Source organism: Lagenorhynchus albirostris, chromosome 3 (assembly GCF_949774975.1).
Source record: "Lagenorhynchus albirostris chromosome 3, mLagAlb1.1, whole genome shotgun sequence".
NCBI lineage: Eukaryota > Metazoa > Chordata > Mammalia > Artiodactyla > Delphinidae > Lagenorhynchus > Lagenorhynchus albirostris.
The window spans coordinates 12,260,671-12,286,505 of NC_083097.1; the positions used below are offsets into that span (position 1 = coordinate 12,260,671).

Sequence of the window (25,835 nt, forward strand, 5' to 3'; positions counted from 1 at the left end):
GTATCCCTTAGTATTCAGAGGACTGGGGTCATGGTTAAAATAAGGGGTTTTAAAAATCAATTTCAAACTTAAGGCTCATTTCAAATTCAGAATAATTCATGATCTAGACTTTTAGCCTAGAAATAAAATATTTGTATGAATAAAAGAAAGCAATTGAGAGAAGGCCATTTTAGGCAAGCATTAAAGACGCTTTTGAAAAACAGCTCAGAAATCTTTCAGTGTCAAACTCGGACATTCTGAGCGAAGGCACAGCACTTGTTGGTTGTGTGCAGTGTGGCATCTTTTCTCTTTTTTACTCTTTTCTAGAAGTAGTTACTTGTACTGCAGTGTAGTTAGTTAGCATTTCTGACAGTTACAGGGACTTTAAAAGACAAAACTTACGATCCTTCTTTCTACTTTGAAACCACAGGACTTAAAGCAGCGCCTCGGCCACAGGCTGCAGCTCACAGACTTGCTGATCAAACCAGTGCAGAGAATCATGAAGTACCAGCTGCTGCTGAAGGTGAGGCTTTGCCGGTGCCCGTGCTGGGGGCAGGAGCCCGTTTGGCGGGAGGACAAGACTCGTGAGGGGATGGAAGGGCTTGGCAGGTGACGGGAATCTTTTCTATAAAAAATACGAAGCAGCCTTGTCATTTCTGATTTGTAATATCTGAGTAAATTTTTAAAACTTTAATAAGACACCTTACACTGTCATTTACATCAGGTTCTGAGCCAAAGGTCCGTGAAAGTGAGCTTTTTCCCCACCACAGAGCTTGAATACCAATGAGCTGTCTTGGGCTCTATCCACCTTACGTATTTTCTGATCTTCTTGGAGCTCCAGATGAAATCACATATTTAATCCCTGCCTGTTCCTCTCTATGGGCTCAGCAGTGGCCTGGATTGATTCAAACTCCTAAGCACCACTGAAGGCAAAGTCACACCATTTTCCACCATAAAAGTGACTGTTAGAGGTGTTGAGATTCCTTCATGTATAAAACTTAGAACCTGGATGTAAAGAGAGATGAGCGCTTGTCTTGGAGTGAAACAGGAACCATGACCCTCTTAGATAGATCTGGTCTGACTTCGCTCTACTGTGCCTTGAAATACACAAAAGGATACCTTTTCTTTGTGTTACTGGGAGGAAAAAATGAGGATTACCCAGCGCCTGGCGTCTCACGTGATCAAAAAGGTTACTGCTGTGCGACCATCACCCTTGTCATGCCCTTCTCTCCATTTCCCTTGCAGGACTTCCTCAAGTATTCCAAAAAAGCCAGCCTGGATACGTCGGAACTAGAGGTACTTAACACCCCCGGGCCCTGGGCTCCCCTCTCAATCCCCGCGCGTCCCCAGCCTGTCCCGGGGGGGGTGGGGGTGGCGGTGGGTGACGGCGGGTCTACCCAGCCCCGGATGTGCCCTCTGCACACCAGCGGGCGGGAACGGGGAGGAACTGACCGAGGAGCGGCTTCTGAGGGTTAGCGCTCCAGCCTTGCCCTCTGGAACTGAACGCTCACTCTGCTTTCCCCCCACCCCACCCCGCAGAGAGCCGTGGAGGTCATGTGCATCGTCCCCAAGCGCTGCAACGACATGATGAACGTCGGGCGGCTGCAAGGATTTGACGTAATGCGGCTGTTCTTCTTTAACCTCGGCCTCTGGCTGCCATCACTTTCTTTGGTCTCGGATTCTTTGTCTCCACCTGGAGAAAGCTGATCCTTTTTGCTTGGTTTTCTGGCGTCTCTCACCGTCCTTCAACCTGATTGATATTTTCTTTCACCTTCTTTTGGTGCATTTGATTTGCTTTGGGGGGGTACCTTCCTCTGCTCAAAGCCCAGCGCCTTGTGGCGGGAACAGGCAGGACTCTGCTTTGTCTCTTGGGCCCTGTGCTGCTGCAGGAGCGGAGTTTCCTTCCCTGGCATGAGGCGTAGTGGAAAGCAGGGGGCCCGTCCTTCTGTCGTCTGTCAGCCTGGGAGCTTGACCCCAGGGTCACTGTGCTCATCGTTAGTCTACAGACTTCTCTATGAGTTGACAGTCTACTCAGATTATGGATTACCTATTAGTATCCTAAAGATATTCAGAACCAGAAGCCTTTCTTTCTTTTTTTTTTTTTTCAATTTGTTGAGTAAGAAGACGGGAAGGTTTTACTTTTCTTGCCTACTGTTTTGCTAGAGATTTGGGTTTAACGTGCTGGTGCTGTGGTTCTCCAAAAAGCACACACAGGCTCTCCTGGAGAGCTTCTGAAAACCCAGGCTCCTGTGCTCTTGTGAGCGGGTCCCGCCAGGGGTGCTGGTGCCACCGGGCCGCGGACCGCACCTTGAGAAGCATTCGTCCACTGTGAACTAGATCCTTAGATCCACTTTCAGTCTTTGACTGTAGCTGAGGCCAGTGATTTACACAGAGGTTGCCAAGAATTTTATTTAGATGATTTTTCTGTTTGGAGCTAAGACCTCATTTTAGTGAAAGAAATGTTTATGCTGTATAAATTAAGACAAGAAAAATATGTTTAAAATGTGGCATTCTGTGGGAGGAAAGCTAAAAAACAAAAAGCAGAACTTCCTATGTCTTAACTTCGAATGCAATGTTTTCTTCTCCTATTTCTTTACCCCCTTCTCCGTGTTCTAGGGTAAAATTGTTGCCCAGGGCAAGCTGCTCTTGCAGGACACGTTCTTGGTCACGGACCAAGACACGGGGCTTCTGCCTCGATGCAAAGAGAGGCGGGTGTTCCTCTTTGAGCAGATCGTCATTTTCAGTGAGCCGCTCGATAAAAAAAAGGGCTTCTCCGTGCCAGGATTCCTGTTTAAGAACAGTATCAAGGTAACTTGTGTTTGCCTGTTTTCTCATGGGTTAACGCATGTACCCATCATGCTGATAAACTGTCTCCTTCTTAATTATGACATGTCCTGATCTTCAGTTTATTAACTATTTAGAGAATTTTCTAATACGTTTCAGACCCTTTAAATTCACCCCATCTGTCTACGGTCTGTATTCCCCAGTGGCTGCCGTCTTACACACGTGGCTGCAGCCTTCATTTTTACCATAATGAGAAGACCTCATCTTGGTTACTTGTTGTGCTCCGTCTTCTCTAGGACCATGTAAAATTATTTAAGTTCAGAGGATAGCTTACCCAGGGTCGTCTTCTCTTCTCCATTCAACTCTGCCCTCAGAGCTGGGCAGGGGCTGTAGGGACGGACAAGGTAGGTTGGCTTGCTCTCTGATAGAAGAAAAAGACAAATAAAATGACTGCAAATGGCCCTGGGCCTTGTAAAGGGGACACACCAAAGGTGAGACAGAGGAGGCCTGAGGTCCCGGCAGGTTAACCTTTCTAGTTAACTGTTTAAGCTACTAGTTAACCCCTGGTCATCCCCATGTACCTGAGTTAAAGGAGTCATGAAAAAGCAAGACAGTGATTTCTGAGGCAGTAAAAATGGCAGCTCAACCAAAAAGTGGTGGTTTCAGTTCTGATCTAGGATGAACTTCACTTTGCACTTGACCAGTGGAAATAAATGTGCTTTAGTTTTTTTATTGTGGTACCTCGTAACATAAAATTTACCATCTGAACCATTTTTTAAGAGTATAGTCCAGTGGCATTAAGTACATCCACACTGTCGTGCAGCCATCCCCACCATCCATCTCCAGGACTCTTCATCTTGTAAAAGTAAAACTCATCCTCATTAAACACTAGCTCCCCATTCCATCCCCCCAGCCCTGCAGCCACCCTTCTACTTACCGTCTCGAGGAATCCGACTACCTAGGTCCCTCATCTAAGTGGAATCATAACAGTGTTGTCTATGGCTGGCCCACTTCACGTAGCATAATGTCCTCCAGGCCCACCCATGTTGTAGCCTGTGACAGCGTCTTTCCTTTTTAAGGCTGAATGATAGTCCTTTGTATATACAGACTGCGTTTTGATTATCCATTCACCTGTTGATGGACACTCGGGTTGCTTCTGCCTTTTGGCCGTTGTGACTAATGCTTTAACTTTTTTTAAGGTGAGTTGCCTTTGCCTGGAGGAAAACGTGGAGAATGATCCCTGTAAATTTGCTCTGACATCAAGGACGGGGGACGTGGTGGAGACCTTCATCTTGCATTCATCCAGTCCAAGTGTTCGGCAAGCGTGGATCCATGAAATCAACCAGATTTTAGAAAACCAGCGCAATTTTTTAAATGGTAACGTGTGTTGTTACTGGGCACGTGTTTTCTTTCCCTAATGTACACATTCCTATTTCTCGTCTCTCCCCTGTTACACACGACTAGGAATGACAGGACTTACTGAGCACTTACTGTGGACCAGGCTCTGTTCTAAGCATTGTCCATATCTATTGCTTCATTTCATCTTCAGAACGACCCAAAGTGGCAAGTAGTGATATTATTCCCATTTTATAGATGACGAAGCTGAGGCACAAAGTGGATTCGTAATTCACTCGAAGTCCCACGAGTCGCTGGTGGCAAAGTCGAGATTCAGAGCAGCCATGTGCCCCTCACCACTGTACTGTTCACTCTGTCCCACAGGCTCTCATACCACATGCGCCCAGAGCCCTGTCCTGGGAAAGAAATGCATGAGAAAAACTAAGGCAGCAGATGTAATTGGCCAGAGACATTGGAGACATTCTTGCGTGCAACTTTAAAATTGTGTGTTTGACCACCTTGTACATCTGCACCACCCTCCTCATTATAAAAACAAGACATCTTTTTCCTTCCCACTTCCACGACATGAGTGATTTTAGAGGAGCAATACAGTAATAATACAGTAGAACACAGGACAGTAGTAAGGTGCCAGCCACCTCAGGGAAAGGCCTTCTCCACAGGGAGAGTGACCGCACAGGCCTTACGTTGCAGACAGTTCGACTCTTCATATTCCTGACCTGAAACTGCTGGCTTCTCTTGGTGGCCGCTGACTTGGACTCTGGTTTTAATTAGGTGATCAGTGAAGAGCGTCAAATTCAGTGAGAAGCTAGATACTCATTCAATGTCACATCCTTGTCCTTTTCTCCATGTCCGTGTTCCGTGTCTACACCCCGGTCCAGTAGGATGCTGTAATCTCTCTGTCACCTAAAACCGCCCCCATATCTCGAGTGACATTCAGGAACACAGGCACTCAGTGAAAAGTCAAGGTCACGTGGCATTTTTGGCCAAGGGGTCATCAGCTGCCCGGGTGTTAACTCCAGGCTCCCGTCATGACTGTAGACTGAGCGTTTCTTCCACGTGCAGTTAGAACTGGATGGCTGGGGCTGGCCAGTGCGGGGGACGGCTCCTGTGCATGGAGAAAATAGTTTTGCTCCCGTGACTGAGAGCGAATGCAGGTCTCTTGAAACGTGTAGCTCTTAAGTACTGCATTGAATGCCAGTCCATAGCAGGTAACTACTGGGAAATCTCTAAACGTTTACCGTCTTCTTTAAAATAAAATCAACTGCCTCCCGAATTGCAGGCACGAGTGGGCCGTGCTGTTCACATTTCCTGGGCGCTCAGTCTAGAGACCCATGATACTGTTCCCGGGGGCTGAAGGAGGTCGGGGATAGAGGGGGCTCCAGGCCTCTTCCCCACTTTGCTCTCCCGCCCTGTGAGCGGGGGCCACGGCCAGCGCAGAGCTTGTCCAACGTCGTATGGCTCCAGAATGCTCCTTCACATCCGCCTGCTGCCTCCCAGGCAGGAAGGGGCTGCACCTGATTGTCGCACGTCTCAAAGGTTTTAGCTCTTTAACAATCTGTGTTAGTTTCCATGTATCTTATTGGGCGTGCTTCCTGCCTTTTCCTGCAGGTGATGCCGTAACTGAATCACTAAAGCCCGGAGATGGGACAGCTTCACCACCCACAAGGGTTTGTGGAGCTCCTTCCCTTCCCGGGGTGGAGGTCTCTAACACCACCTCCGCGTGGGGTAACCCCCAGCCAGGTTCTTCTTTGCCTGACTGCTCCCTGGTTTAACGAAGACCTTTGCGGCAGCTGGGCTAAGCTTTCCCAGCGCGGGAGCCAGCTGGTACCGGTGGAGTCCCAGTTGAATCTCCCCTGGCAGCCCTGGGCCTCACCGTTGACCCTGGCCATCTGCCTGGGATGCTCCAGGCCGATTCCACTCCTTTTCACTTGGCGGAGATGCTAAGGCTGTGCTGGCTGAGCCCGGGCAGTAAACTTCTCCCTGCGGCAGCGCACCTCCTCCATCACCCTGCACTTCTGCTCCCTCCCGCCTCGCACACGCAGACGGCCCTCCACGGGGCCAGTTTAACTCTTTCATGAACTGGAGAGTAGTTAAATTTAAGAGCTTTTCTTTTGCCTTCCCTGATGGGTGGTGTCAGCCTGCTGCCTGGAGGGTGGGTGGGTGTTTCTGGATGACGGTGACTGGAAGTTGGTGGCCACCCTGTGACTTGACCCCGGGCCATTAAGCCAGCGCTCCCTCTCCATTCATCGTGCCCCCTTTTCCCTCCGCCCCTGTGACCGTCCTTTTCTCGGTGCCCTGACTGAGTCTCTTCTGTGTCTTGCAGCCTTGACATCACCCATCGAGTATCAGAGGAACCACAGCGGGGGCGGCGGCGGGGGCAGCGGCGGGGGCGGCGGCGGGGCCCCCAGCGGCGGCGGGGGCGGCGGCAGCGGCGCAGGCAGCAACCACAGTGGCGGTCCCGGCAGCTGCGGCGGCCTCCCCAGCGCGAGCAGAAGCAGGCCCTCCCGGATCCCCCAGCCTGTCAGACACCACTCCCCCGTGCTGGTCTCCTCTGCAGCCTCGAACCAGGCAGAGGCAGACAAGATGTCAGGTATGTCCACTCCCGGCCCGTCACTGCCTCCTCCCAGCAGCAGCTCCGCCCCGGAGGCTGGCCAGCCCGCCAGGGCGCCCCCCAGCGGAGAGCCCGAAGGTCCCGAGCGAGAAGCGGAGCCGATCCCCAAGATGAAGGTGCTGGAGAGCCCCCGGAAGGCGGCCGGGAACGCCGCGGGCGCGCATCAGGACGGACCCGCCAAGGAGGCGCGGAGCGGCCCGGGCTCCCTGCCGCCGGGCAAGCCCAGGCCCGGGGCCATCTCGCCTCTGAACTCTCCTCTCTCCGCTGCGTTCCCCTCTCCGTTCGGCAAGGAGCCCTTGCCCCCCAGCAGCCCCCTGCAGAAGGGGGGCTCCTTCTGGAGCTCCATCCCCGCCTCCCCCGCCAGCCGGCCCGGCTCCTTCACCTTCCCGGGGGACAGTGACTCCCTCCAGCGGCAGGCGCAGCGCCACGCGGCCCCCGGCAAGGACACGGACCGCATGAGCACGTGCTCCTCGGCCAGCGAGCAGTCCGTGCAGTCCACCCAGAGCAATGGGGTAAGAGCGCCCGGCCGCCTCCGCCCACCCGCCCCGCTGCCTCTGTCCCGCGGCTCTTCTGCTAAACCTCCCGCGTGGCCGCCGCTGTCCTCGTACTAACTCTGGGCTCCCGGCCACTGCGCTGCGGTCACCAGCTCCATCCGCCCTGTGCCCTGGCCGCGCGGACACGCGGGGACGCCTTCTAACTTCCTGCTCCCGCCGGCGGACGGCGCGCTCTCATCTCTACTAACTCGCTCCTTGCTTTGTTTGTGTCTCCTTAATACGGGAAAGCAGATCATTAACCTTCCGAATGCAGCATCTCTAAGCCTCTCACGTTTTCCGAGCAGCAGCGTATCTGGGAACTTCCTCTCTCGCCCCTGCCTTCCTCGCACACTTTTTTTAGGGGGGTCCGTGCCCCTGCTGTCTACCTCCTGCGTCAACTGAAACCTGTACACTCTAAGCTTTCTGCTCGTCGCTTGGTTGTGCCCTTTTATGCCTTAAATTAATCTTTGCAGCGTTTTTGACTCATCTGCTGAAAAAGGAAAAAAAAAATCCCTCAAGAAATTTCCAACAGCAACTCAAAGCAAACTAAGCTGATACAGTGGGGGGAAGGAATCTCTCCAGTGGAAATATTTCCCCCCGCCCCCCCCCCCAAAAAAAAAGAAAGAAAGAAAAAGTTTCACTGTGGAAGAGAGAGAGACTGCTTTAGGGCCCCTGGATGTTGGGCTCCGGCCGGCGGCTGGGAGCGGAGGCGCAAGCCGGCTGGATTCCCAGCGCCCGCGCTCTGTCCGGCAGGGGGCGCAGTGCGGGCTGCGGGCGCCGCGGGGCGTCGCGGGTCACTATCCGCGTTCTTAGCAGAAGGGTTACTGGGGGGGGCTTGGCCCCCATCCTCTGGCTTCCTCCCTGTCCTACCCGACTGCTTCCCACACGGCAGGTGGTCTGACCCGTAACACCTTCCTAAAGGCATGCGTGAGGGAATAGAACTGTTCTATTGCGTGTATGTTTGATCGCTTTATAAGTTTTTAAATACATTTCCCTAAAAGGGTCTGTGTCTCTCTTTATAAAAAAAGAAAGGAAGCAATCCGGCTTTTGCATGTCTCTCTCTTTCCTCTGGAATTCCGTTAATGCCTTGTTTGGGTGGACATGGCCTTATTCGTTCCTCTTATTTTTTGTTATTTATTTTGTTACCCTCGGTCTTTAATTGAGGAAGACATTGAAAAACGGGTCTTGGTACATGTATCCTGTAGTCTTATTCTCAGAAATAAGCGGTCAGGGCGGGCCTCCTCTGCGGTGGCCGCCACCAGCGTCCCGGTCGTGGTGCCTGACGGTGTCCTGCAGGGGAGCCTCGACCCCCACCTCTAGTTAGTTCTGAAATGCTAGGTGTGCAGGTGAGCGTCAGCACGGTTGCAGCCAGAGGAAGAGACACAGAGGCCCAGTGATGCTGTACCTGCCAGCACCTGGCTGAAGGTTCAGGGTGCAGGCGTGGCCTCGCAGCCGAGGCCCTCTCCGAAATCGGCCACGGGAGCAGCTCTTCAGCCCATCCTAACCTGGACGCTTTCCCCTAAGCGCCACCCGCCCCAGCGTGGGAGCCCGTGCTGGTCTCTGCGCCCCCCGTGAGCGTGCTCGGTTCCCGGCCCTGCCTGGCTCCCCCCGGGATGCTTACTCTGAGGCCAGCACCGTCGCATGCGGCACACGTTTTGGCAGGTTTTAGGTCGCAAAAGGTGCCTCTTTATTTCTGCCTCTCACTGTTTCTTATGTGGTTGGTAACCTGGAAAGGGAAACTGCCAGGGAGTCCGGGTGCCTTACAGAAACGCCCTGGAGGCCTGCGAAGACCACGAGAGGCTTAGAATGGGCATGAGAGTGTCCTCTAGGACTCCTAAGCTTTTCGGTCAAGAAGAGCTACCGCCCTACCTGCTCCCCCCGATTCAGACTGTCTCATCCCCCTGGCGGTCAGCAGTGGCCTCCTCCCTCCTTGTCTGCTTCCGTGAAGCTGTCTGCGGTCACAGCCCAGCAGCTGTACCTAACCCACGGCCCAGGTCCTTCTTCCTCCTTTAACGCACACCTTCTGGAAAGTTCTGCTGAGAGCAGGAGTGGAGTGGATGTGGATCAGCCCAGGCAGTGACTGCGCCAGGCCCGAAACGTGGACACACCACCTCCCTGCATCCGCCCACCCAGGCAGCAATAGAAGTACAGCCCTGCCTTTCTCTCAGAGGCCGGGTGACCCGTGCGAATCCCTAACCTCCACTGTGTGAGGGGTGGTGATCGTGCCCACTGACATTAATTGAGATCCATTTTTAAATGCCTCATACTTAGATTGGTACATAGGAGGTTTTCAGAAAGTACTAATAGCTGTTATTATCGTGGCAAAATACTTGCATTACGAGACAAAGGGTGGTACGCTATACGATGAAAAAGAGCCGTGCCACAGAGGTTGGTTTTGTTTACATTTTCTAGCCAATGTGGCTTTGTAGTCTCAACACTGTTGGGTGTTGCTATATAAGTCACGCTAAAAGGATAAAATTGCGTGAAGGGGTGTGCACAGGCCAAAGCCCGACGTGGACATCCACGAGGGACGGGAACACGTACCAGACTCCTCAGCTGCGACAGGACCGAGAACCTGGCACTCCGGTGTATTTAACTTCACCACCCACTGTGGGCCTAGAGTCCTGGCCCCTGGAATTCCCAGCACACAGGCTCCGTGACAGTGGTCAGCCGTCTACTCCGGTGTGTCTCAGTAGCCCAGAGCCATCAGGCGTATGGCAAGGTTGCCCACAGTCACGCCTACACCGACCCAGGACCTGCCCCAGACATCCGAGAGACCAGCGGAGGGAAGCAGCGGAGTCCTGGGAAGCCGTGAACGGCCAGACAGCATCATTGGTGGGAGCCCCTGAGAACAAGCTAGAGGGGCGCCTGACGCCACTTCCACATCCCAGCTGTTGACAGAGGGGATTGAACAAGATGCAGCTCCGGCTTTGGAGGTCTCAGCTTCCTCTTCATCCCCTGGAACAAAGGGGTCACTTGGTAAACGACAGCTTGGGACAAACACCATTTGTGTTTCTTCTACTCAGCAGCTAACGCCACTCAGCTTGTGAACCTGAGTAGATGGTCTTGAGAAACGATCTGTGTTTAACTTTTGCAGTCTTGCTCCATTGAGTGAGATACTGGACATGTATTGAGTGCCTGCCACGCGTCAGTCACTGTGATGGACACTAAAGACACAGTAGTGACCTGAAGACATCGGGTGCCACTGGGACTCCAAGATAAGGGGAGGATAGGCTTTCCCACGCCAGGGGTGTCCGTGAAACTTGAGTTGTGAGGCCAGTGCTGTCCACAGCTGCTCTGCGATGCTCTGCCGTCCCCACGACGGCCACACCTTCAGGACAGTTGAATCGTCACTCTCACAGGAGGACCACCCACCCAGGGATACATACAGGAGGCAGAGCAACTCTCCATGAGAGCAGGACAGTAGTTGGTCTGCTTTTCAGGTGTCCCGCGTTCCTCCTTTAGAAGGGAAAAAAGGTGGAAATGATGAGCGATGCCAGCAGCGTGACGGTCACAGTGACAGGACTGTGACATAGATGGAACCCAGCGTGGCATCAGCATGAGGATGAGCCATTCCTCTGATGGTGCGAGGAAGATGGGACTGAAATAATCAAGCTTCCAAAGTAGAGTGTCGTCACCACTGTGTCGTTCCTAAATTGCTCTCTAGAGAAAGCCCGACGGTCAGTTACTGAAACAGAGGCACCAAGTTAGCTAGAGTGTGGCGGCGGCCGCCCAGTGGGCCCTGCTCTGGGCGTCGTGCCGTGGCGCACGCTGACGAGCGACTTCGTGCCGTCAGATCCCGTTTCAGTTCCCCTCTGCCTTTTTGTCCATCTTTCCCTCTACAGAGTGAAAGTAGCAGCAGTAGCAACATCTCCACCATGTTGGTGACACACGATTACATGGCAGTGAAGGAGGATGAGATAAACGTCTATCAAGGAGAGGTCGTTCAGATTCTGGCCAGCAATCAACAGAACATGTTTCTGGTGTTCCGAGCCGCCACTGACCAGTGCCCCGCAGCCGAGGGCTGGATTCCGGGCTTCGTCCTGGGGCATACCAGCGCAGTCATCATGGAGAACCCCGACGGGACTCTCAAGTGAGTGCCCGGCGGGGCAGCCGTGGCGGGGCGGGGGCAGGCGGCGCTGAGCACAGACGAGGCACAGAGGCCCTGGGAGGGTGAAGCCCATTGAGAGAAAGCAGTGCTGTGGTCTGTTGAACGAGCTCATCTCTATACACAATGTGGAACCCCGCAGTGAAGGTGGGGCGCGTTCCATCTCTCAGACCTGTTCTGATGGGTTCTTTTAATAACCTGCCTTTGTACACACGTAGCTTTTTTAAGCTCTAGACAGAGCATCACGGTATTTTAGTTCCCAGAGGTCTAGGGTGAGGGGTGAGGACTTTCCAAGGGCCCCTGACTCGTAGCGGGCGCGCTGAGGGTGCATCACTGAAGATCCTCGTCCCGGGAGCTTCAGCTAAAGATCCATGTGGTGCCACTGCCGACGTGCCTTGTGTATATTAGGTGACTTTAGTCAAGTAACTTGACACCAATTTTGCCGCGTTAAACATTACTTTAAAGAAAACTGAGTTCAGGGGCTGGTTTCAAACTCCGCCCTTCGCTGAATCTCTCTGGCTGTAGGAGGCGCCAGCCAGGTGGCTTCTGGCAGTGGAAGTATTGCAAAACTGTGATTTTTAAGCTTCCAGAGGCTTCAACCCAAAAGACCAGACTCAAAGGCACAGGCGGTGGTCATGTTCCTCTCCAGGCATGGCAGTACCCCTGGCTGGTCTGCAGCCCAGCCTGGCGAGCCTTCCAGCACCACCCCAAACCTCTGGGCTAAGCACCTATACCCCATGGGGAGTCCAGGCTTGGAGTTCAGGCTACAAAGAGCCCATCTTCCTTGACAGTCCCTTGTCCTGTTTCTCCTTGATACACAGAGATATTTTATTCTAGTACATTGTTCAAGAATCCCATTTTATACTTTGTTTCCTCAAAAATATTCTTAGGCCCTGTATTAGGGTTCTCCAGAGAAACAGAACCAGTAGGGTGTATGTGTGGTCAGCGGGTGGTTATTGTAACCACACGGTTGTGGAGACTGGTGAGTCCAGACCTGCACTGTGGGCCAGCAGGCTGGGGGCCCAGGAGAGCCAGTGGTGCAGGTAAAGTCTGAAGGTATTCTGCTGGAGAATTCCCTCATGCTCAGGGAGGCTGGTCTTTTTTTGTTCAACTCAGGCCTTCAACTGATTGGATGAGGCCCACCACGCTATGGAGGGCAGTCTGCTTCACTCTACCAGTTGAAATGTTAATCTCATCTGGAAACACCCAGAATGATGTTTGACCAAATATTTAGGTCCAGTCAAGTTATACGTAAAATTAACCGTCGCAGACACCTTTATATTTAATCCTTAAAATTTGATTTAAGAAACTTGGCTTTTATCTCTGGTCATTGAGAGTCGCAGAAAAGTTTTCCTTCGCTGAGATCCCTGTTCCTAAAGGAATCTCGGTCATCCTATATCCGTGTAAATTGGACAGTCCGCTTTTCTCTGATGCTTTCAGGAATTGTTTGCCGAACAGCAGGAAAGCGTAATACTAACAATGTGTTGCGGTCCCCCTAGGAAGTCAACATCTTGGCACACAGCACTCCGTTTAAGGAAAAAATCTGAGAAAAAAGATAAAGACGGCAAACGGGAAGGCAAGTTAGAGAACGGTTATCGGAAGTCTCGGGAAGGACTCAGCAACAAGGTATCTGTGAAGGTGAGCAAGGGTGTCTCCAGGAGCCTGTGCTCCTCGGGGAGCACGCAGGGCTGGTGCCGGCCCAGGAGGAGCCGTCGCGGACCTGGCACCCAGCCTTGCCTGGCAGCAGCCCGCCTCTCTCCGCCCTTTGAGCAGACCTGCAGGGCTTTGTAGGGTGCTCTCACGGGCAGTGTGGCGCAGGTACGCATACGTACTCTGAGGAGCCGGGTACACGGGTAAACCCCTAAGCGGGCGCATGTGTAGCTTGCAAAGAAGGCTGCTGGAGTCCCAGAGGGAGCACACACTAGGACCTCAGAAGCAGACGGAGCACAGAGCAGCTGTGGCTCAGACCACAGGGGAAGTGACTAGACGCCAAGATGCAGGTTCACTGCTGCAGCGGATTCCCTCGGCGGGTGCTTCAGTCCACTTTCCTTCTGTAGTCAGATTGCCTTCAACCTGTGCAGGTTTTGCCTGGGGAGAAAGGAACTATCTCTTGAGGGGAGCTCGAGGCCCCTGAGTCGGGGCCCTGGCCATTCTGCAGAAGTGGGTGGTTCGGGGATCTGCTGGACTCAGCCCATAGGATGAGTAAAAGGGACTTCTCTGAGTGTAAGCAGCATTTGTGCGTTTGTGGGTAGGAAGAAAAATCTCTCCTACACCTGTGTGCCACGAAGCCTTCCAGTGCATTCGAAGGCAGTCGGAACGTGGTCGGTTCTGATTGATACGCAGGCAAACCAAGTCGTGTTTCCTTTCATCTTTCAACAACTGTAGCCCTAGAATAGAAGCAGTATATCTTAGAGTAGCTCATGTATCTGGTTAATAGCTGTGCGCTTTTTCCATTTCAGCTTCTCAATCCCAACTACATCTATGACGGTGAGTTCTGTTCTTTTTCTTGTAGACTTTAGAGGGTAGGTCTACGGGGCATTTCAGGACACTCGAGTGTAGCCTGTGGACGTGGGTTTTCTGTGGAGCTCTGGGCCTGGGCAGCATCTCCTTCATTTGTTGGGGGAGGTTGGTGGGCACAAGAGGGGGCGCTGGGTGACCAGCGTTACTGACTCCTTTCTCGCACAGTTCCCCCAGAATTCGTCATTCCCTTGAGCGAGGTCACGTGTGAGACAGGGGAGACCGTTGTTCTTAGATGTCGGGTCTGTGGCCGCCCCAAGGCCTCGGTCACCTGGAAGGGCCCTGAACACAACACCTTGAACAGCGATGGTCACTACAGCATCTCCTACAGGTGAGGGAAGCCCCCTCGGGGGTCAGTTTCCCAGGCAGTGAGCATGACCTCGTTCCACTGGGACTGACGCGGCCGATTGCCTGAGTCACCTCTGGCCCTGGAACGTCTCCCGTGAAGGAAGGTGTCATACCTGGGTGTGCAGCTAGGATTGAAATCCCACTTGAAATTGCCCGTCAGCATTTGAGCTCCTCATTTCCTGTGACCCCAAAGGAGAGAGGTTGAGGGGCTGGCGGCGGGGAGAGCTGAGCCTTTCTGAACGCCGTGTGCCCTCCTCTGTGGCAGTGACTTGGGAGAGGCCGCTCTGAAGATCGTTGGTGTGACCACCGAGGACGACGGCATCTACACATGCATCGCAGTGAACGACATGGGGTCAGCCTCGTCTTCAGCCAGTCTGAGGGTTCTAGGTAAGCTGCACCCCGAGCCCCACACACTCTCGATGTGGCCTAAGATACGTGACAAGTCACTCGGAGGCTGCACGGAGCAGGCCAGCCTCTGGGACACCCGGGCGGGTGCCCTCGGACAGGGGAGGCGCACGGGGAGGGCTTCCGCCCACGGCCACTGAGCGTGTGAGCGTCTGGTCCAGCCTCCAGGTGGGAGCAGGGCAGCGTGTACTCCTAGTGTTCAAAACACATTCTCGTCTCCAGCTTCTCACTTGTCCGATTGTTCAGCTGGTGCTTTAGTTCTAAGAGAAGCTCCTCTCCGTCAGTCTCACGTAGAATAGAATGGAAAGAAAGGAAAGATGGGAGCGTGGGTGAGCCCCGAGCAGGCTCTGTACCCGTCCTAGACCGTAACAGCCCTTCCAGAGGGTGTGTCCTCCCAGCCCTTCCATGAGCGCAGGGCGACCCTGGTGGGACTAAAGCCCTTGCTCCCTCCATGCCCAGCAAGGTCTGATCTCTCTCCTCAGCTAAACTCTGAGCTGCTGGCAGCAGAACTCATATCTCAGGCCTTTTAGAACTTCCTGTAGATGCACCTGACGTATGTACGTGCTTAGTGAGCAACACCTACTGGCTGATTTCCAGCTACCATTTCACAGGCCAGCTGTTCCAGCTGTGCGGCCCAGGGCTGCTGAGGTTTCTCCTGGGTCCTCCAGCTGCACCAGGCATAGGATGCAGCCTCCTAGAATGACAGTTGAAGAACTAAAATAAGTTAAGTAAATTAAACAAAACCAATTTTTTAAGACTATGGTAAGTAAATAAATAAAAGGACTAAAAGATGAATTGAGTCCAGGAGTGCCCTGTGTGTAGACAGTAAACAGAATTGTCTTTAGAAGTTTATATGCTGTATATCTTAATCCCATATATTTTAACCTCATAAGTCAAAGAAGGGAAGGGTTCTGGTTTTGGATCACAGCGCAGGAAAGGAAGATAATTTTGAATTTGACAGCAGAGAATCACCAATGTTCTAATTTTTAAAAGATGTCAGAAAAAGTATACAGGTGATTTTTTTTTCTTTTTTTTTTAACAAATCACTGGTGAAAGCAGGGGAGCTTAGGGAGACAGAAGGCTGTTCATAGGAACGGTCTTACGGAAGTGCAAATGGGAAAATGATGGAAAAGCAAGTGCGTGTTTATTTCTGTCACATAAATCCATCTTTGTCTCATACGAAGTCCCAGCGCCGTGTGGGTTTTATACTTCCGGTGCGTCTCCACTTCCACGAGCCTCCGTTCAGACGCTCAGCAGCCCGGGCAGCTGCCATGTTGGGCAGCGCACGGCTCTAGTCTCCTTCCCCAAGAGGCGCCCCGTACACCAGGCTCAGGGAGATGCTGCCTTTCTTGCAGGTCCAGGCAGTGATGGCGTCATGGTGACCTGGAAAGACAACTTTGACTGCTTCTACAGCGAAGTGGCTGAGCTCGGCAGGTATGGTGGGAAACCCGCAGCCCCTCCCGAGACCGCAGAGTCAGAGACGCAGCTCTGTAGGAGCCCACAGAGAAAGTTCAGTGGCGGACTTTGCCAGCAGTGGGAAGTTAGATGTATGACATCCGAAATGTAAGCGGTAATTGCCTGTTGGTATTAAACGCTGAGGAAGAGAGGAGGAGATTGCCAGTGCAGGTTCCAGGAGAGAATCAAGGCTTCATACCGGGAGCCGTCTGGTGACGTGATGAGTCCGCTTCTGCTCCGTGCCCAGGCAGCACTGGCTATGCCCCGTTCTCGGGAGGATCCAGGGAAGAGTCACTCACGCCCCTGCTCGTGGCACATTCTCCTCGGGAGCCCAGCTGAGAGGGGCTGCATGTGTCCTTCAGGTCTCGGCTGTGCCTGGAGATTAGGGTCCCCCTGCGTGGACCAAGAGGGGCTTCGACAGAGAGGGGCTGTTCCTCGTTGGGCGGCAGCCAGGGCTCAGGCGGCGGCTCAGCGGCGCCCTCGGTCACCCTGCTCCTTCTGAGGTGGCACGGCACTCGGCCACACCTCACGTCGCGTCCCGTCGGGCAAGAGGAAGGTCAGAAGCATGACAGCTGAGCCTGTCCCCGTTACAAAGCTTTCCGAGGACCGCCCCCCGCCGCCAGCAGCAGCCTCGTACACGCCGATGGCCGTCCCTGGGTCCGCGGGCCCCAGGGATCCGTGCACACGCCTGTGTGGGCCAGCCCGAAGCGCCTGTCGCTCGTGTGTCGCCACACGAGGCTCAGCCCTGCTGTCCAGAGCCGCAGAGATGTATCACCTTGTGCCACGTGCCACTGACCGGACCGCTACCCTCTTGGTCCCTCCTGGGCTCGGCCAGCTGGCACCCCCATGCCTCGCCCGCGTGTCTGTGGCCTCTGTCCGCACAGACGCTCACCCTGGGCCTGCTCGTGTGATGGCAGTCGCGGCCCGGGAGAGCGGAAGCAGAGGCTGCGGCCCCTCAGGGCCCAGCTTCAGAAATCAGCAACCACACTCTGTCCACATTCTGTGGGCGCAGACAGCCGCCCGCCAGCCCAGATTCAAGGGCGGAGAAAGAGACTCCGCCTGTCCGTGGGAGGAGGGGCAAAGCAGTGTGCCCACCTTCCTCCCCGCAGTCTGCACTCCCCAGCCCCCAAATCTCATCCCACCGTGGCAGCCGGCTCAGGCTTGAGGTCCAGGATCTTGTTATCCGGATCCAGTCGAGGTGCCGCCCAGGCTTCCTGGGTGCGGTTCGCTGGGTGCAGCTCCGGAGACCACAAACTAGAGATGAGTTACCAGCCCCCCGACTCACATCCTGCAGCGGCAAGGCAGACACGGTGACGACAGCAGACGCTCCCGTCCGAAGTGGGGGGCGTGGGGTGCCCAGGAGCCACCTAGTAGTCCGTTCCAAGCTTCTTCACGCGACGAGGTTTCCACGAGAGCAAGGTGGAAGCCGCCTGGTACATCGCACGATGTCACTGCTGCTCCGTTCAGCGGCGGCAGGAAGTCACGTGGCTGTCCTTAGCCAGACGGAGCCCGCCTCTGGGAGGGGAGGAGACAGGACAGGCACAGGCTCGGGAAGGCTTCCTTGGGGCCGTCGCGCGGCTGCAGCCCCTCCGCTGGCGGCCGGGGAGAGCAGGGCCACCAGCTGGGGAGGCTGCCTGGGTTCAAAGAGTCTATTCTCCGTGACACACTCAGAGTCCTCTGAAAATGACCTTCTCCACCTATCTTCCAGGGGCAGATTCTCTGTCGTTAAGAAATGCGATCAGAAAGGCACCAAACGAGCAGTGGCCACTAAGTTTGTGAACAAGAAGTTGATGAAGCGCGACCAGGTCACCCACGAGCTTGGAATCCTGCAGAACCTCCAGCACCCGCTGCTGGTTGGCCTCCTCGACACCTTCGAGACCTCCACCAGCTACGTCCTGGTTCTGGAAATGTGCGTACACGCCAGCTGCCTCTCCTCTTTCTAGCGCTCGGCCTCGACTCCAAGTGGTCTTGCTGTTTATTCTCTGAGAAGTGTAGAAATCAGGATGTTAGGATTCACAGAACTTCTAAAAAAGCACGTCTGCTCTCAGAGACCACAGTTCTAGAGCTTTCCAGCAATGCTAGAGGGAAATACAGCTGCCTGACGAGGAAGCACAAGCCTAGCATCCAAATGCTCCCCCCCCAGGCTCCCTCGGGGGTCTCAGCCAACCTGGAGATGCCCCCTGGTTCCCAAAGGTCCCGAGAGGCCAGGCCTCTGCGGACCACGGCCCTGCTCGTGCTCCCAGGCTGACCTGGTCCCACGTGTCTGCCCAGCTGGGCGAGCCCGGCTGGTGGGCGCGTGCAGTGGGCCGGCTGAGACCTGCTCGCGTCTGGTGCTTCAGCATGCAGCTCTGCCCCGGGGCCCGTCCTGCCCCTCCAAGGGTGATTAGAATGGGAGCGTAGCTGCGCCCTCTGGAGGGGGGTGGCTCCCCCCAGGGCAGCCCGCTGGTCCCCGTGGTACTTACCGGGCCCTGTGTGCCATCTCAGGAAACATTTGCGTCGTTTAAAGATAAAGTGTGAGAGCTCTGACCCAAGAGCAGGGGGCCTCAGCCTGGGGACATTTTGCCCCCCAGGGGACATTTGGCAAAGTCTGCAGACGTTTTGCTGGTCACAGCTCACCGCCCCGCAAGGCACAGGGCGGCCGTGCAACAGAGGACCGTTGTCCCAAACACCGGATTGAGAAGCCCTGCCCTTAGAACATTCTGGTCTCTCTGAGACACCTCGTCATGTAGCTTTGTTGAATTTCCTAGTCCTCCTTTTCAGGGGGAGTCATTTCATACATTTCCTTGGATTCCTGAGTCTGTTTCCATCGGCCGGAGCGCCATCTTTTGTGCCATTTCCTAGTTCTTTTTTTTTTTTTTTTTTTTTTTGCGGTACGCGGGCCTCTCACTGTTGTGGCCTCTCCCGCTGCGGAGCACAGGCTCCGGACGCGCAGGCTCAGCGGCCATGGCTTACGGGCCCAGCCGCTCCGCGGCATGTGGGATCTTCCCGGACCGGGGCACGAACCCGTGTCCCCTGCATCGGCAGGCGGACTCTCAACCACTGCGCCAACAGGGAAGCCCCATTTCCTAGTTCTTGACACGTTGTTGGGAAGAGTGGGCTGGCAGGAGGGCCAGCCGTGGAGCCGCGCGGGGTGTGGTCACAGGGACCGTGAGCTCCTCGATCGCGGGCACTCCCTTGAGGCCCCGCACCCGCCATCCCATTGGTCACTTCCGTAAAGACTTTGGAAGTGCGGCCGCATCACAGCCTTCACGGGTGCAGCTGCTGCGGGGCCCTCGGCGCCAGGACGAGCCTCAGCCTCGCTCCCCGCCGACGCCGGGCAGGGAATGTTTCGAGGGTGTCCCCGCCCAGGGCTCCCGCTGGAGCATCTCTGTGGGCCTGTCCAGCCCTCTCTCTGGCCTAGCAAGCCTCCCAGATGGCGGAGGGAGCAGGAAAGGCCTCCGCCCTCCCCAGCCGCCCCCAAGGCTGGCCATCGTGTGCGAAGGACAGGTCGGCGGACCTGGGGCTCATTTCTCAACCTTGGCTCCCGTGGACGCTCAGCGACTTGAAGGATCGTTATGGGGCTAAAACGATGTCCAGGCAGAGGCCTGGCCCCTGTGGGCCCTCAGTACCGGGGAAGGTGCTTTCTGGCTCTAGAAGCTTGGTGACTGAAAGCCTCTGCTCATCTTCCCCAGGGAGTTTCAACAAGAAAGAGAGGCCTAGAGTCCTTGTCAGAAATCTCCTGCAAGACCTCGGTTTCTGGTTTACGTTTTCAGTGCATCCAGCTGTCACTTCTTTTCACTGGAAACTAAATGGTTTGGCCTCATCATTGCTGTTAACAGGGTTAATGTTTGTAACAGACTCCTTCCTACCGAGGTTCCCTTGATTACTCGACGTTACCAAACAGGCGGCTGATCTTTCCATAAATTCCTATTTTGCAAAGAGGGCAGCCTAGCCCAGTGTTCAGGGGCCAGACCACCTCCTTGCAAGTCTAGCCTTCCCTTATGAGCTGTGTGACCTTGGGAAAGTTACATACCTTCTCTGTGCCTCCGTTTCCTCATCTGTAAAATGGGGACCATAAAACACTCTTCCCAGAGAGTTGTCGTGAGGATTAAGTGAATGGATAGAAAGCACTTGGTCCCTGGCACAGGGCTGCTCTGTATAGGTGTTTTTTAAATGTTAAAAGCAATTTCACAGTAGGAAGACTTTTGAGTCCAACGTGAAGCCCTCACCGTATTGTCTGTGTCTTAACGTTCTCTCGTTCAGCCGTCACATGACCCATTTTCCAGACGACGAGACTGAGGCTTGGGGAGGTGGTCTCACATTATCCCCTCCTCCAGCAGCCTGCTGGGGGCGGGGTTGGGGAGCCTGGGTGCACCCATCTCTGCCTCCCAGTTCCCTCTGTGGGTCCAGATGCCGTGTTCCCCACTTGTGCCTCCACAGTGAGCTTAAAAAGAAATCGCCCCTTGATCCCATCCTGCCTTCAGGTAGAGGCGTGATCCCCAAAAGCTGACAGAGCAGTGACAGCGGGGCACGGAGGTGACGCGTATATCGCAGGAGATGGGTCTGAAGTGACAGACCCGCACCGTAACGCGCATTCCTCCCTCTGCAGGGCTGACCAGGGACGGCTCCTGGAATGTGTGGTGCGATGGGGAAACCTCACGGAGGGGAAGATCAGGGCATATCTGGGGGAGGTTCTGGAAGCCGTCCGTTACCTTCACAACTGCAGGATAGCACACCTGGACCTAAAGGTGAGTGGGGCCCCGGGGACGGGAAAGCTGAGGGACCCCAGCGCGGCCATGCGGGATGCAGAGCCCACTCTCGGCCTGTCCTCTGAAGCCAGGCCGGGAGCCCGCGGGGACTGGGGACCAACACAAGGGGTGGGAGATGGGAGCAGTGATTTCTAATCTCTGTTTTTAAACGTTGGGTATACACAAACAATAAAGTGCCAGGTAAACGTGTGAGCTCTTCAGACATTTCTTGCGATTTCAGGGGGTTCCTGCGAGTGTCGCTGGGTCGGGGTGGGGCTGGAGCAGGGTGGCGGAGGCGGGGGGCGGAGGGGCGCTGCTGCCGCCACCGGGAGGGAAGTGAATCCCCGGCTTCACTCACCGGCACAGTTTAACACAGCAGCTGCGCGTGACAGTTGCGGAGAAGTCAGGGCAGCTTCTCTGGGTTGCCTCTGTGTCCTCCTCCCGAGGGCTCTGTCCTGTTTCGCACGTGGACGGTCGGCGCCAGTCGACCTCGTAGATTCCTGGTGAGCCTTGCACCTCAGCTTGAGATTGGGGTTGCCGGAGTGGATGACGGTCTTGTCTTGTCCTGTCTCCTAGCCCGAAAACATCCTAGTGGATCAGAGTTTAGCCAAGCCAACCATCAAACTAGCTGACTTTGGAGATGCTGTCCAACTCAACACGACCTACCACATCCACCAGTTACTGGGGAACCCCGAATTCGCAGCCCCCGAAATCATCCTGGGGAACCCGGTCTCCCTGACCTCGGACACGTGGAGTGTTGGAGTGCTGGCCTATGTGCTTCTCAGCGGCGTGTCCCCCTTCCTGGACGACAGCGTGGAAGAGACCTGCCTGAACATTTGCCGGCTAGACTTTAGTTTCCCAGATGACTACTTCCAAGGAGTGAGCCAGAGGGCCAAGGACTTCGTGTGTTTCCTCCTGCACGAGGACCCTGCCAAGCGTCCCTCGGCTGCGCTGGCCCTCCAGGAGCAGTGGCTGCAGTCGGGCCACGGCCATGGCCACGGCAAAGGCGCGGGCGTCCTCGACACGTCCAGACTGACCTCCTTCATTGAGCGGCGCAAACACCAGAACGATGTTCGACCGATTCGTAGCATTAAAAACTTCTTACAGAGCAGGCTTTTGCCTAGAGTTTGACCTATCTTGAAGTCCTTTCTCATTCTCTTTCACCTGCCAATCAGCTGTTCATTTGAATTTTGAAGAGAAACACAAACCAACATAACTGATCAGCTGCCGTACGTTCATCGTGTGAAATTGCATTCCGAGTGAGCTGTGCTCGGCAGTGCCTGGGACTCGGGCTGCAAGCTGTGCTGGGGTGGAGGACCTTCTCGAACACTCTGCGGGAGCGGAGACAGCATTGCTGTGTCACAGTCTTTTATTCAGGTTTCTGCAAAAAAAATAAAAAGAAACTTTTTTAAACGAACATGAGTAGAATTTTGCAAATTTAACATTTTCCAGGATTTCTTCAAGGAAGCGAAATGCCTATGTTCAACCACTGGTGTTAACGAACAAAACAGAGATACTGGACACCTCTGGGGAAGACCCCGGCCCCAGCGGCGGCCGTCTCCGTGGCCTCGTCCAGCTCGGGGTCCACCTGGCTCTGAGCTTTTCCAGCTGCCTGGTCTGTGTGCCTGTGGCCCCTACACCAGACCAGGCTTCTGAAACGTGCATTCAACCTCAAACTTTTGCATAAAAATAGAATGAATCGTTTTGCTCTGATGAAATGTAGGCCTTACTTGTATATAAGACTGGTCCTGCCTTCGGTCTGTCCTTCCCCCACCCCCCCCCCGCTCCCCGCCTCCTGCCCGGGGCTTCCTTTGGGGGTCCGAAGGGTCTGCCCACCCACCGAGGACATCAGGTTGGCTCCTGCCCCTCTGCCCCTCCCCACACGTCCCACCCCCAAGCCGTCAGTCAGATTGTTGAGCAGTATACAGTCAGATGAAAATACTGTAAATGCACTCATTGGGGTTTTTTTGGTTTTATTTCATATCATGTGCAATGTTGTGGCTTTAACATTTTATGCAACTATTTATGAAGACCTCTGTTGTACCTGTAATAAATATATAGAAAAAGCACATACTTCGTACGGTGAGCTTTATGGTTTTGTGCGTGTGTCGGGGGGGGGGGGGTGGGGGGGGGGGGTCTTTGCCCTGTGCCATCAGTTCAGAGAGACTTAACTCTTCGTGAAATTTGTCAGTTTTGAGGACTGTAAAAAGTGATTTCATACTCTGAATATAAAACTGGATAATAGGGTAATGTTTTAAATTTTATTATGCTATTATTCAGAATGCCAAAGTATTATTTTTTTTCTCCCAAAATCAGTCTGGACATTTCCTACTTTTTAGACTTTTTGACATTCAACTTTCGGTACAAAAATTGGCTGGATTTTGAGCTTTTGGTAAGAAATAAAAGCCAATCAAGCAGTAGCCGCCTTGAGGCTGGCATTGGCGTCTGTGGCACTGTGGCAGAATTCACGCTGGTGTGGGAGGCCCTCAACAGAAGACGCTGCGTTTCTGGGCACGCTTGAATTTTTCTGGATGTCTTTTTATCCTCGTTGTGTGAAATACACTAAAAAAAAAAAAAAAAAAAAAAGCCCGCTTCCCAAGCCAGCCAGACACCTGGGTCTTCAGCCATGAACTGGCGTAGTTGAGCTTTGCAGCTTCCAATGTATTTTATTTATTCTTTTGTTGGGTTTTTGTTTGTTTCTTGTAAAATTGTACAGAAACTTTTTAAAAGAAATTGGATTCAAAACTGGATGTGTATTCGTAACCTCACAACTTTTATTTGTGTATTGTTTCTTTTATTATTTCAGTTAAATTTTTACATTATTTTGCATGTATATTTCTTTGTACAGAGACCTTACATGTTTACACAGTATGATGTGATGTAAATATTTTATTTTGCCATCAGTTATTTTAAAAAATTAAACATATTTGCCTGATTTTTGTGTTAGGCCTTTTATTCAAGTTGGTCACTATTGAATCAAAAAGCGAGATCAATGAGGGAGAGATTGAAGGAGAGGCCTCCGGTGGGTCAGGGGAGGGGCGTGGGGAGGAGAATATTCTGGATTGGGAATCCACTGCAGGCCACCAGAAACGGGAGTCGGTCATACCCCTGCAGACTGGTGCACAGCCCAGACTCAGAAGGTATTACAGAGACGCTGCACTGGTCCTGGTTGGAATAAATAAGGTGCCCCCGGTTCTTGATGAACGCATGATCAGAGCAAGGGGAAAAGCGGTTGCAACTTGGCCACAGAAAAGCAAAATTAATGCTGTTCCGATGGATTAAAGCACATGAAACACTAGGTTCCAGCACCTGCATTAAGAACAATACCAAGAACCCACACCTGCGAAGACCCCGCCCCCCCAGTGGTGGCTTCTGCCTGCTTCTGACAGCAGGTCATCTTTCCTGCTGAACACTACCATCTCTCTGGTTTTGATTCCTTTTTGCTTTCTTTTTGGACTTGTTCCCCCTGGGATCATGACTCTTTGCTCAGCACACTATAAAGGCTCTATTTTTCATCTGTTTGATCCTGAAGTTAAGTGTGAGAGGATGACATTTGTGCTAAGACCCCAAGTCCAGGCGTGGGAAGCTCACTCCCCCTGAGGTGTGTGCTTCCTCCCGGGTGCCAGGACAGCGGTGCTCGGTGGGCCCTGGAGGGACAGAAATGCAGGGTCAGTCCTAATACGCCGCAGCAGCTCGGCGTCGGGCCCCAGAGGGAGTCCTGTGGCCACCACGTGGCACACCTCAGCAGCAGGAGGGAGGCAAGGGTCTGCTTTTTAATCGGACACTTGTTGAAGGAAGTAGTTATGTCTGCAGGTTAGCAAAGCATCCCACTAGTGAAAAGTGTCCTGTCATGATCACTACCTAGATTTCTCAAATAGCAAAATATTATTCTGCATGTTAGTTTCTCTTGCTCTCTCTCGCTCTTTCTTTCTCTCTCTCTCTCTCTCTCTCTCTATATATATATATGTATATGTATTTTAATCCAGGCATTCTCTTTAGTTCTAAAGGAAAAAAGATTACCAGTATTTTTGTGCAATAAATTATGAGTATCATAGCAAGTCATATCCAAAGCATATTAGACCATTGGAAGGAAAGGCCTTTCAACTGTACATCTTTGAGACATAACTGTAGAGACAAAGAATCCGTGGGATTGTTAGGTTGCTCTGTGTGTGAGTGTGTGTGCATGATTTAACTTACAAAAAATAAAGTACACAAACCATAAGTAAATAGCTCAATACATTTCTATACATGTGTTTGTACCTGTGACCATCACCCAAAGCAAAATAGTCCAATATTTCCACCGTCCCCCAGAAGATTCCTCCAGCCCCTTCCCAATAGGTCCCTACCTGCCAGAGCTGATGGCTGTTCTCATTTCTATCACCCATGAATTAGTTTGCCTTTGAACTTCATGTAAGTAGGATCATCTAGTATGTGTTTTTCAAAATCAAGCTAAACTTTTTGTTGTGAGATCACTGTAGTCACATGCAGTTGTATGAAATGTACCCTTCACCGAGATTTCCCCGGTGATAACATCTTGAAAACGCTTAACACTGTGTCACAACCAGGATTTTGACGTCAGTACAGTCAAGGTGCAGGACATCCCATCGCCACCAGAATCCCTCCTGTTGCCCTTTTCTAGCCACACTCACCTCCCTTCTGCCTTTAACCCCTGCCAACCACTGATCCATTCTCCATTTCCATATCTTGTCATTTCCATAATCTTACATAAATGGAGTCATATACTACATAACCTGAGATGGATTTTCTCACTGAGTGTAACTCTCTGGAAATTCACCCAGGTTGTTGTGGGGATCGAGTTTTCCTTTTTATTTACCAAGTGGTATTCCACAGTGTGGATGTACCATAGTTTGTTTAACCATTCACCCATTGAAGGGCATCTGAATTTTTTCCAGCTTTTAGCTGTCACAAGTAAAGCTTCTATGAACATATGTACAGATTTTCATGTGAACATACGTCGTCATTTCTCTGGCATAAATGTCAGACAATTGGCA

General features: G+C 53.1%; 1 protein-coding gene across 5 annotated transcripts in view; it reads left to right on the top strand.

Annotated features, from left to right (window-relative positions):
* TRIO (trio Rho guanine nucleotide exchange factor) overlaps positions 1 to 23,758 on the top strand; it is a 372,055-nt gene extending 348,297 nt beyond the window's left edge. For 3 of the 5 annotated variants that reach the window (XM_060146876.1, XM_060146875.1, XM_060146877.1), the window contains exons 43-57: positions 410 to 502; positions 1,225 to 1,275; positions 1,519 to 1,596; positions 2,596 to 2,787; positions 3,963 to 4,140; positions 6,443 to 7,242; positions 11,109 to 11,356; positions 12,871 to 13,009; positions 13,831 to 13,858; positions 14,057 to 14,219; positions 14,502 to 14,623; positions 15,997 to 16,075; positions 17,805 to 18,005; positions 20,685 to 20,823; positions 21,400 to 23,758. In XM_060146876.1, coding sequence (XP_060002859.1) covers positions 410 to 502; positions 1,225 to 1,275; positions 1,519 to 1,596; positions 2,596 to 2,787; positions 3,963 to 4,140; positions 6,443 to 7,242; positions 11,109 to 11,356; positions 12,871 to 13,009; positions 13,831 to 13,858; positions 14,057 to 14,219; positions 14,502 to 14,623; positions 15,997 to 16,075; positions 17,805 to 18,005; positions 20,685 to 20,823; positions 21,400 to 21,954 — 3,066 coding nt within the window. In that variant the 3' untranslated portion in view covers positions 21,955 to 23,758. Of the gene's footprint in view, positions 1 to 409; positions 503 to 1,224; positions 1,276 to 1,518; positions 1,597 to 2,595; positions 2,788 to 3,962; positions 4,141 to 6,442; positions 11,088 to 11,108; positions 11,357 to 12,870; positions 13,010 to 13,830; positions 13,859 to 14,056; positions 14,220 to 14,501; positions 14,624 to 15,996; positions 16,076 to 17,804; positions 18,006 to 20,684; positions 20,824 to 21,399 lie in introns of those variants that run through there. The other 2 variants (XM_060146878.1, XM_060146879.1) reach the window with 1 other exon arrangement.
* The last annotated feature ends 2,077 nt before the right edge of the window (positions 23,759 to 25,835 follow it).